This window comes from Rattus rattus, chromosome 4 (assembly GCF_011064425.1).
Source record: "Rattus rattus isolate New Zealand chromosome 4, Rrattus_CSIRO_v1, whole genome shotgun sequence".
Classification (NCBI taxonomy): Eukaryota; Metazoa; Chordata; class Mammalia; order Rodentia; family Muridae; genus Rattus; species Rattus rattus.
Window position 1 is genome coordinate 6,109,199 of NC_046157.1, and position 12,477 is coordinate 6,121,675.

Sequence of the window (12,477 nt, forward strand, 5' to 3'; positions counted from 1 at the left end):
CATCACAGATGGTTGTGAGCCACCATGTGGTTGCTGGGATTTGAACTCAGGACCTCTGGAAGAGCTGTCGGTGCTTTTAACCACCGAGCCATCTCTCCAGCCCCTATATTGTGATTTATAACAGTAGCAAAGTCGTAGTTATGAAGTAGCAACAAAAATATTTTTACGGTTGGGGGGTCACTACAACATGAGGAACTGTATTCAAGGATCTCAGCATTACGAAGGTTAAGAACCGTTGCCCTAATCGAAGGCACTATACATGATAAAATCATCAGTGAATTTGGCTTGTTGCTTTAAAATAGCTAAGCTTACCTGTGTTGTATTTTATCGTTTGTGTGGCGTGTGTGCGTGTGCGCTAGGAATGGAAGAGAAGATCTTGGGCACGCTAGGCAAATAATCTTACCACTGGCAGGTGGTGTCCTCAGTCTATTTAAGTTAATTTTTGAAAGCCGAGTTCTCTTAGGGCTGGGGAGGTGACTCTGCAGAGTGTTTCCTGTGCAGTCATGAAGAGTGGATTTCAGATTTCAGCCCCTACATAACGAGCCAGGCAAACTGCATGTGACTGTAACATACAGTTATGTTTCCTCTGAGGGGAGTGGAGACAGGGGTTTGCTGGCTTTCAGCCTATGTGGGAGACACAAGTGTGGGGCTGAGGGAGAGACCCTGCCCCAAAGGAATAGATGGGGAAAGAGGAGGGCACTTGACGGACGCCCTTGACCTCTGCCTGTGCACATGGGCACAGTCTCTCTGTACACACACACCCAGTTCTCAGTGGCTCAGCAGATGCCGTTACTTTACTATCATTGTGATAAGACAGATGATGGAGACTACTTACAGAAGGGAGAGTTCATTTGGGCTTACGGTTTTTAAGAGGCCATCATGGCGGGAAGTGACTGAAGTACTAAACTCAGGGTTCACATCTTGAACCTCAGGAGGGAAACAGAGAAGACTTTGTAGCCCCAAAGCCTCTGCCTTCGTGATGTATTTCCTCCGTAAGGCCACACCTCCTAAACCTCCCCAAATAGCGCCCCCATCTGGGTACCAGGCATTTTGATGCCCGAGACTGTGAGGATATTTCTAATTGAAACCATCGTGGAGGTCAACCTTTGTTTCTTCTTTCATTCACCAAGGACTGATAATGTTCTAACAGTTCACTGTGGACCCAGGGGTTGGTGGGAGTGGCGTTTGTTCCCTCCGAGCACTGTGTAATTTGAAGAGCCTGAACACTGAGAGTTTTGCTACAGTAGTCCCCCTTTATCCTTAGGGAATACATTCAAATACCCCAGTCAGTACCTGAGTCTGCAGACAGTATACATTAGTTACTGTGGGGGATTAGTTCAGGGACTCGCTGACACAAAGCTTAAGATGGTTAAGTCCCTTATGTAAAACAGTACAACACTTCAGATTACTTACACACATCCTTCTCTGTATTTTTTTAATAATTAAAAAAGAAAGATTTATTTATTTATTTTGTATATGTGAGAACACTGCAGCTGCCTTCAGACATACCACAAGAGGGCATCGAATCCCATTACAGATGGCTGTAAGCCACCATGTGATTGCTGGGAATTGAACTCAGGACCTCTGGAAGATCAGTCAGTGCTCTAACCGCTGAGCCATCTCTCCAGTCCCCTCTGTGTATTTTAAACTATCTCTATGTTGCTTAGACTATCCAACACTGTAACAGTAGTTGCTGTAGTGTACTGTGGAGGGAACCGTGGTGACTGAAATGCCTGTATGTTTAGAAACATTTACAAATCCTCATTTTTTTTATTTTATTATTATTTTTAAGACCCAAGTCTCACTGTAGAGCCTTGGTACACTGGAGAATTTGCCATGTAGACCAGGCTGTCCTTGAACTCAGAGATCTGCCTACCTCTGCCTCCTGAGTGCTGGGATCTGCCTATCTGCAGGAACAATTTTAAAAAGTGATTTGATTCATGGTTGGTTCCGGGGCCATATGGAGCCTATGGGTAAGGAGAGCCAACCACGCATACAACATTTTTTTCTGTAAGTACATGATTAAACTATGAAAGTTTAGTTTAAAAATTAGGCATGATATAAGGTTAATAGCAACAATAATATAGAAAAATTATGCTGTAGTAAAAATCGAGTGGATGCAACCTGTCACAACACATCCTGCCTTATCCTCAGTCTGTGCTGCTGTGGTATGCCAACAGCTGCATAAGTCAGGAACCTTTACCGTCCCCCTAAGGGAGGTAGCTGGTGGCTTCTGTGTGGTATGGCCGCCATTCCTACTCTTGTGCCTTGGGATCATAATTTAAATCAAGTAATATAAGAGTTACTGTGACAGGAGCCCTGCAACATTGTGCTAATTGATCTGATAACCAAGACAGGGACTGAGAGACAAGCAGAAGGGTGGCATGGACCATACAGCAGGGTGACTGCTGTCCCCAATAGGACGGAATAGGATGGTGCAGGCTTTTCACCCTATCACCTGGAACAATATATGACTTAATATGTAAACATTTTGGGATTCTTCCATTTAGCGCGCGCGCGCGCACACACACACACACACACACACACACACACACACACACACACACAGACAGACACTTGTAGGTGTACCCTACCTGCCAGAAGAGGGCATCAGATCCCTTTACAGATGGTTGTGAGCCACCATGTGGTTGCTGGGAATTGAACTCAGGACCTTGGAAGAGCAGCCAGTCTTCTTAACCGATGTGCCATCTCTCCAGCCCCATTTAACATTTTTAATTCATGATTGAATGAAAAGCTGAAAAAGAAAAAGTGAGACAGTGTGTCTACTGCTGTAGGAAGGACGTCCTACTGTGGTAAACACCTCAGAGGACTACATGATGCTTTGCTTGTTACTACTTTGGATTATCTCTTTGTTCATGTTTACAGACAAAAGCAGGCAGACTGAGAAATTAGGCCACTTGTCTAATTGAAACATAATCTAAAGACATTCAAAATAAAATTTAAACATCCAAGCTTTTTTTTTTTTTTTGTTTTGTTTTTTGTTTTTGTTTTTTTTTTGTAAGACAGGGTTTCTCGGTTGTAGCCCTGGCTGTCCTGGAAGTCACTCTGTAGTCCAGGCTGACCTTGAACTCAGAGATCTACCTGCCTCTGCCTCTCAAGTGCTGGGATTAAAGGTGTGCACCACCACTGCCCAGCTGACATTAAACTTTTATTGCTTTTAGTAGTTTTCATTTTCTAGAGATGGACAATCTTTAGGATTACCAGTTTATCTTTCAATGTATAATGCAAGGTCTTGTTTTAATCTGTGAAACACACAGAAAAATGTATTCACTTCTAGATTTCTTGACTATTTTATTCTTTCCTAAGGATAGCCATGTTTTTTTCAATGACTGGCTTTGTGTAATTATTTTGTCCTGGGGTCACTGTTGACTCCACCTTGTAAATCAGCTCATGGGGTTGCTAGTGTGCTGTTAAGTAACTGTCTGCCTTGGGCATATACACTTATCTGGTTCAAAGCTGAGTCTATGTGCTTCCTGCCAGGGAGCTGGGAGTCCTGAGGTCCCAGAAGAGAAGGACGGGTTAACTGGGAGCTTCAGCACCAGTTTGCCCTCTGGCTGCAGGTATTTACGTCTGCTGGGTACTGTGTAGGACCCACAGTGCTTCACATCAGTTTTGTTTGTCTCTCGACTTGGGTGGAGCTTCCAGTCCCATCCCTCTCCAAGTCTGAGCTACACTTTCCCCTCTGTGTTCTCGTAGGAGCCCTCCACCCACATCTTACCCTCCACCCCCTTTCTTTTTGCCTACAAACAGATGACCAAGTAGAACCTTTATCAAGAACGTCTCTGAAATGTCCAGCTAAGAAGAAGATGTCTAGGTAACACCTACCTCCCTACCGAAGAGATCTGCAACTCAAGACCAAAAGCAAGAAACAACTGCTCGGAGTGGTTGAATTCAGTTATCGAAAGCAAATATGGAAACCGAACCAGATCAGGAGAATTTGGAACAGAACCCATGTGCCAGGACTGCGGAAGAAGAGTTGAACAAGTCTTTTAATTTAGAAGCTTCCTTTTCAAAATTCTCTTGCATAGATCTGGACAAGGAGCTGGAGTTCAAAAATGATCTGGTAAAAGTTTAGCTTTCTTCAAGTGATTTTTAACAAAACTTGAGCTAGTGCGCTTTATGACTCACGTACCTTGAGCCTGTCGTTTTCGCATGCCTGGTTAGCGGGAGTCTGTACGGTTTTACAGGGTCCCATCAATCTGATTTGTGCGGTCTGTTCCCGTTTACAGAGCACTCTGGCGTCCTTGAGTTTATACCGGTAATCCACTCTGTAGTTGAAGACACTGATGTGCAGCTGTGCAGAAAACCCTCTCTAGCCCACTCATACGATGGGCACGTTAGAATTCCTACCTCCGCACCTCACCCGCTTGCTTTCTTGGTTGAATATCAATGGTTTCTGTGACTGGGAGCATATTTAATGACAACTTCTTTTTAAGCTTCGTCATTCTTCACCATGAAGTTCTGCGGCATGCTTTGGCATGTCAGTTAGGTCTCAAGTCCAAAGTTAGGAAAGGAGGATCTGGCTTGAGACGTTTTCTCATCCTGAGACGGGAGTGACAAAAGTCCTGCAAATTTCTAGAAAGGCCTAGGGCTGTCAGAGTCAGGGTGTTCCCGGCCTTGTGTGTCACTGAGTGTGTGGCCAGGGATTACTGAGTTGAACTTATGATCCAGTTAGCAGTAAGTTTCCCCTTTGACAGTGGTTCTTAGTTATTTAAAATATTTCACAGCTATGAGAAAAAAACCTCATGCGAACTTTTATTTCTTTATTTAGATCGATGACAAGGAGTTTGATATTCCTCAGGTGGATACTCCTCCAACTCTGGAGAGCATTCTTAACGAGGTAAGTAAATGTTACTGGTCGCTCTCAATTCGTGGCATCGATTTCTCATTGATTATTCATAACATATTGGGTTAGTTACAGTGTGTGTATTTGGATGTATACTGTCTAGTATGGTAGCCACAAATTACCATGTGTCAACTTAAAAATTATGCTAAGTAATACTTCAGTTTCTTAGTTGTGCCAACCCCATTTCAGAAGCTCAGTAGCCATGTGTGACTAGGGGCTACCATAGTGATCAGCAAAGACATAGTATCTTCATCAATGCAGAAAGCTCTGCTGGTCAGCAGTAATCTAGATTTCGAATCTTTTGCCCTTTTGCCCAGCTGTTCTGTTACCTTTTGGGGGGGAGGGGGACGTCCATGAGCAAATGTGAATTCACTTGAAATAAGAGACCAGTGATAGACCAAGAAAAGATTCTATGCAAGTCCAACTTGGTGAGCCAGAACTTTATTTGCCTCAGTTTTAAGAGAATACACAACTCAAATATAGTCACTAAAATTTCCATCCCATCTCTCATCCATCATGAAAGTTGGTCTATTAGTCAGGGTTCTCTAGAGAAACAGAACATGTGTGTGTGTGTGTGTGTGTGTGTGTGTGTGTGTGTGTGTGTGTGTGTATATACACTAGATATATGATATATATCAGAATGAAATATATAGAGAATGAAATTATATAGAAATATTAGAATAGCTGTGTCCAGGTAGTCCAACAGTGGCTGACTACCAACTGAAGGTTCAAGAATTTAGTCGGTGTTTAGTCCACAAGGCCTGCTGTCTCACCTGGTCCTCAGTGTATGCCAGACTCTTGAAGAAGTAGGTTCTTATGCCAGTGAAGGGTTGGACTTGCCATTAAGAGTGTGAAAGCAAGCAGGCAAAGAGTAAGCCTCCTCCTTCCATGTCATTTATGTAGGGTGCGACCAAGAGGATGTGGCCCAGACTAAAGTGGGATCATTCCCTCCTCAAAAGATTTGGATCAAAAACGGGTCTTCTCAATCAAATGATTTAATTAAGAAAAAAAAAAAAAGAAATCTCTCACAGGTGACCCACCTGCTTGGGTTTTAGTTAATTCCAGATGAAGTCAAGTTGACAATGATGAATAGCCATCCCATCTGATCTTCTTCCTCCTATATACGCTCAGACCTTTCCAAACGACAGGCAGCAGTGAGGCAGGAGGCCAGTGCAGGTGGAATCCCAGGTCTGGGGGTTTGAATGAGAATGGCTCCAATAGGCCATGTTTGGTCCTTAGTTGGTGAAGCTGTCTGGGAAGGATTAGGAGGTGTGGCCTTGTTGGAGTAGGTGTGTTATTGGGGGTGAGCTTTGAGGTTTCAAAAGCTGTCGTCCTGCCTTCTATTATGATCGTGGACTCTAACCCTTTGAAAATGTAAGCTCCCTATAAACTCTTCTGTAAGTGAGACTCTGGCGACCCTCTCTTGATTCCCACTCTACACCTGAAGAGCCAGGGTTATCTCTGCTTGAGGTGGCAATGGCACGGTTGCGCTATCTCCCGGGGTGAAAGCTATTCTTCAGTGCTCCGCTCCTATCCTGTGGCTCCTACACACACACTTTCTGCCATTTCTTCCCCTACATTACCTGAGCTTCGGAAGGGTCGACATGTATGTACATGACTGTATCCTGAGAGTGGGCCATCACACCACAACACGTCACTTACTTTTAGCAGTTTGATTATTATGAGTCTCTGTGCGTAACCACGCCCCACAGCAAATAACCCTCCCCCACAGTGAAGGTGGTCAGCCCCGAAGTTAGACAGAAGTCTTTAGCAGGCAGTTAGCAGGCACATCACACCCATTCCACAAAGTCACCTCAGTAGCCTGCCCTGGCCTTTGTGATTTCCTCAGGTAAAGGGTTTCACCGTGGCCTACAGTATACAAGACACTGTTTTCCTTCTGTGAAGCGGCCCCCACACTCCTTCACAGAGCACTTGGTTGCGTCCGTAGCAGCCATACCGTTAGTGTGCCAGCGGGCACATCTTTCACCTGCTATTGATAGTGCGGCCCACGGTTGATAGCTAGCAGACCCGTTAGTGACAGTCACCGGTAGCCTGGATGGCACCTTCTGGTGCTGCAGAAGACAGACAGCAAAGGAGAGCCCTAGCACGGGCCCCGTCTGACTTCTCCATGTACAGAAACCAGAGTGTAGGGACCAGTATCTGTTCAGGACCCTCCGAGAGCACGCTCTCAGCTCATAATAAAAGACAAGGGCGGGGGACAGAGTACAAGGGAGAAAGAGAGGCGGACAAAGGAGAGGGGAAGATGTACTTCTCCCAGAGGACGACAAAGGACTACACTGGGTAGAGAGGAGACAGACATGACCCGCAGGCAAAAGGCAGTTTGTGAAGGGAAACAGGGAAACTCCATGTTAGGGTGAGGTGTTTAATTTAATTGGGGGGTTTTGATTGCTGGACTTAAACACTTTGATAGCTGGACCTTGGTAGTCAGCCTCAGGAAGAGGACGTGGCCAAGTGACTTGGTGGCTGGCTTTAGGAATGTAAAGTAACGGTTTTTAGCAAGGGAAAGAGAATGGGAGAAGGGCAAGGCCTGTCAGCGCCGTGGTTGCCACGCTCAGGCTGGCCAGAGCCCATTCCCAGAACACGCATCTGTCTGGCCACCCAAAGCACTGGCCTTTATGGCTTGTGGGGACCTCCAGGGTTTCTTCGGCCGACATTCTGTAGGGAGGTAATCTACCCATGGCACATCTTCTCCCACGACCTTGTACAGCAGCAGGGATTGCCCTGACTGGGGTGATGGTGAATGCGGGAACAACAGACACACACAGACAAAGAAAAGCTGGGGTTAGGAGGTGCACCAGCCACAGCAGGGGAACTCAGCATCTTTATTTTATGGTGAACCTGGGTGAAGAGGCAGGTTTATGATACACAGCTGAAAAGGAGGCCGGTGTGGCTGATCCTGGCTGGGATCTCTGCAGGGGAGCAGTGTCAGGCTGTAAACATGCAGGAGGGGGAAGCTGCGAGGGACATTGTCTGCACGGACTGCCAACATCCACAGGACCTGGGGAAGGAAGGCTCTGTGGTTCCCTAGGGTCTGGGGCACTGGGCTCCTTGACATGGCTGTGCTCTCATGAACACTTCACGGTCACTCAGGATACCGTCCGCTTCTCATACCTCCTGGGTTTTCTTCAGTTTTTAAACAATTCTTCAAGATGCTTTTTTTGGATCTTTAAGACATAGCATTCAGGTAATGAACCTTTTCACAGAGGTAGGCAGATCTCCGACAGCTTACCGCTGTCTCTTCCCAGCAAGTGCCAGTTAGTTTTGAGATGCTGGCTGTTAAGCGGATGCCCAAACATTAGCACGGTCTGCCACAGCGTCGTGAAAAGGTCAGTCGCTTGTGTCAAAAGAGAAACGTCGGGTGCGCTGGTGTGGGTGGGGACGCTTCTTATTTAGTTCTCTGTAATTCATAACCATTTCACATAAATCATTTCACCCCCTTACCCTGGGCACTACCGCGGGGCCACGGTGTGTCTTCCTACCTTCTAGCGAGTGCCTAGGCTTGCTGGCTTATACTGGAAGGTGGGTGTCCTCACTGGGTTTCCATCGCTTTGATAAACACCAGAGCCGAAAGCCACTTGGGATCCCAGAGGGAAGCCTGGGCAGGAACCAAGGCAGGAACTGAAGCAGAGACGGGGAGGAGTGCTGCTCAGTGGTTTGCTCTTCAGGCTCATTCAGCTTCCTTTCTAGTTTACTTTTTGTGGTGCTGTGGATTGAACCCAGGGTCTTGTGTAATCTGGGCAAGCGCCCTGCCACTGAGCTTGCTACTTTTCCTTCTTTCTCTCTCTCTTTCTCTTTTTTTTTTTTTTTAAATCAGCCTGATGTTATAATTACTTTGATTGTATTTGACTTCAAAGTGTTTTATGTGATCTGTGTTAAGACTTAAAGCATGGGGCCTGGAGGGATGGCTCAGTGGTTAAGAGCACTGACTGCTCTTCCAGAGGTCCTGAGTTCAATTCCCAGCAACCACATGGTGGCTCACAGCCATCTGTAATGAGATCTGATGCCCTCTTCTGGTGTGTCTGAAGACAGCTACAGTGTACTTATATATAAATAAATCTTAAAAACAAATGAACAAAAAAGAGACTTAAAACATTTTCAGTATTCTTTTTTATTTTTATTATATATATAATGTTCTGCCTGCATGCCAGACGAGGGTACCAAATCTCATTATAGATGGTTGCTGGGATTTGAACTCAGGACCTCTGTAGGAGTGGTCACCCAGTGCTCTTAACCTCTGAGCCGTCTCTCCAGCCCACATTTTAAGTTTTTTTTTTTTCCTTTTCTTTTTTTCGGAGCTGGGGACCGAACCCAGGGCCTTGCGCTTGCTAGGCAAGCGCTCTACCACTGAGCTAAATCCCCAACCCCTTAAGTTTTTATATAGGTAGCCTTGTGCTTGAAAGGATCTTTTGCAGTGAAATGTTATCAATTTATTAGTTTTATGAATATTTATAATTATTAATGTCTAACAAAACCTTTTATTTAGAGGGAGGGAAATTAATTTTAGCTAGTGTGGTTAAACGTTTAATTCATTTTTGTTGGAGGAATCTTACTCAGTAGAGAGTAAGATTCTAATGGGCTTGCATAGCCTTATTTGCATATCTGTACACAAACACTGTCAATAAAAATAATGCCTTTATGGGCTGAAGAGACATCTCAGCAGTCAAGAGCACTGCTCTGCAGAGAACTTGGGTTCAATTCTCAGCACCTACATGGTGTCTCACAACCGTTCTTAACCTCAGTTCCAAGGGATCTGATGCCCTCTTTGGACCTCCTTGGATGCCAGGCTCACACGCGTTCGGCATACATACATGAGGTCAGAACACTCATACACATAATATAAAAATAAGTAAACCTAATATTTTGTTTTCATTTTACTAATCTAAAGATAATAAATTAAAAACATATTTTAAAGAACGAGACTGTCATTGATCATGAAAGCAGGCTATCCCAGCACAACTCTCTCGTCCCTGAGGAACAGTAAATACTGTTGTTCTGTAGCTCACCGAGAAGGCAGTGCTGCTGTTGTGAGAGCTATGGCTCCGACGGGGAAGGCTTCCCCAGGGCCAATGATGCAGCTCTGAAGGAAAGGTACCCTGGCAGTCAGGAGCCAAGGAATACCATAGAATCCCACCGCACAGCAACCCTCATTCAAGAGATCCATTGGAGGGGAAAAACCCAGGAGGGTGGCTGCCTGTGCTCTGGTGAGAAGCAGCTGGGAACTGAGCAGAAGGCAGGCTTTAAATAGGGTTTCTGGGGGGTGGAGTTTTCCAGGGTAGTGATTTCCAGAGTGAGGATATCAAGTCCTGAGCTTGGGGTGAGCTCAGGGATTGGTAGGTTTGAAAACCAGGAAGTGAGCCCGACTGTCACCCTAGAGCGATCACGGCGAGTATAATTCAGTGCTTGCTGCTTTAGGTCTCTGTGGTAGACGGACGCTGGCATTGCATAGTGCCATATGACAGTCTCTGCCCTTGACAGACACATGGGACTTGGAAAAGGGCAGGCTTAGGGAGAGAGGTAATAAGAAAGAGAAAAAAGTAAGAGAATCATTGTGAAGATCGATAAGCTGTTCTCCGCCAGTGACGTAAGCCGATTCAAGCTGAATGAAAGAATTCAAAGGGAGGCTGATCTTGGGCGGATTCACTGGTCCCAGAATGCCAGAGGAGTCACCTCAGGGAGGGAGATAGCAGGGAGGGGATAGAAAGAGAAAGAGCGTGTGCACTCAAGTAGAGAGAAAATGCAGGGGGAGAGGGACGCACCAACGGGTTATGTAGGAAAGAGCTTCTAGCCCTTGGCTGGAAAGTTCAGGGCAGAGGGCAGGTACTCCAGGCATGTCCTCTGACAGGCAGGGACTGAGGGATGCTGGGAGAACCTGGAGGCCAGGTCCATTTTGGTATGATAAACATGCACCTCAGCCCTTGGCCTGGGTCTGGAGACCAGCAAAGACTATCGGGGTTATTAAAGAAAATTATTAACAAACCAAAAAGGGCAGCAGGGAAAGGCTCTTTCTCTAGCATAATTATGTGTACATTCTACAGTGTTTATATATCAGCCTGAGGGAGGTTGGCCAAAGCTGGACCTAACGTGTTCTTAAGATGGGAAGATAGGAACTTGTGAGACATTGTGAACCCAAGACTCATGAAATAACATTCCCAGGCCTCGAAATCACCGCCTCCTGGGACCTAGGTTGGAAGTTACGTTCTCTAACACAACCCTTTTTCTTCTGGTCCCTGTCTTCCACTAAACTTGTCCTTTGACCTTGGCATGACCTTGTCTCTTGACCTTTCATAGTGTCAGAGTAGTGTTGGGTCACTTCAGTTCTGCTGTTGGGTAGCTAGGATTATCTTGTGAACATCTCGTGCGCACAGCACGGTGAACGGATCATAGTGTGGAGGAAACTTTCTAACTGAACGGCCTGCGAGGTAGAATGCGGAGCCTATCCCAGGAGCTCCTCTTGGGCTTCTGCACCAAGGCCCAGAATAACTGATTCCAGCTTCTACCCGCAGGGACTGGTTTGCCTGACTGACCTTACACACAGGATAGTGTACTCTTGTGCATGTAGTGTGTGTACATGTATGTACATGTATGTGCATGGCATGTGTGCCTGTGTCAGACTTTTTCTAGTACACTGTTCTGAGGTTTTGCCATGTCTTATAACCATTTATGACTCTCTCTGCCTCATCTGTTCATCCTCCTCTTGCTAGGTACTCATGTGGTTACAGATGAGGACGTTTTTATCATGGCTTGTGCTCACACAGCTACATTCTCACAGTTTTCTTGTGCGTGCCCTTTAGAATTGGTAAGCGATCATGTGTAACAGCGTTTGTGAGCACTGCTGCGGGCTGTCCAAGTGTCGTTTTACTATATTCTTTAGGGGAAATGTACCAGAGGTCTGGTCGTCTACGTGCTTGTTAACCGTTGAATTTGTGTGCCTCTCTTTGGCCTTTTATACTGAAGGAAAAGTGCAGAGTGATTTTAATTTTAATTTCTCTGACGACCGATGACATTGGATGCCTCCAGGTCGGTTTTGGCCATGAATACCTGGTGGAAAGCTTTCCTTTAAAGACAGTGGTTTGTGGAGTCTTCACTCATCACTCACGGTCCACACACTCGCCTTCTTCCCTCTGCACCTTTTTACAGCACTGCTGTTCTCATTTGACACCCAGGAGCTTTTACAACAGTCCAGCTCTCCAAACTCGTTATTTGTGTTTCCTGTGTGACAAGAAGATCTTGCCATTCTGAGGCCGTGATGATATTATCGTGTTTGTTCCAAAGTCTGATGTCACCTTTGCTACAGCTTAGAGGATCATCTATTTGAGAATTGATTTAATTGGTCTGTCTGTGGCTGCCCCAATATCACATCATCACAATCTTAAGATTGGGATTGTAGATCTTAAGTCTGGGAATGTAGCTTAGCAGTAGAACATGTACCTAGCATGGGAGGCCCTGGGATTCATCACCAGTAACACACACACACACACACACACACACACACACACACACACACACCCCTATACACACACATACATATATACACACACATAGACTCAGATGACATACGTACACACAGACACACATACATATGCGCACAC

The 12,477-nt window shown here is 45.6% G+C and overlaps 1 protein-coding gene across 1 annotated transcript in view; it reads left to right on the top strand.

Moving 5' to 3' along the window:
- Positions 1-3,501: 3,501 nt before the first annotated feature.
- Vps8 (VPS8 subunit of CORVET complex) overlaps positions 3,502-12,477 on the top strand; it is a 198,023-nt gene continuing 189,047 nt past the window's right edge. The window contains exons 1-3 of the mRNA XM_032899998.1: positions 3,502-3,581; positions 3,772-4,084; positions 4,793-4,861. Of these exons, the coding sequence (XP_032755889.1) occupies positions 3,932-4,084; positions 4,793-4,861 (222 nt within the window). The 5' untranslated portion in view covers positions 3,502-3,581; positions 3,772-3,931. The remainder of the gene's footprint in view (positions 3,582-3,771; positions 4,085-4,792; positions 4,862-12,477) is intronic.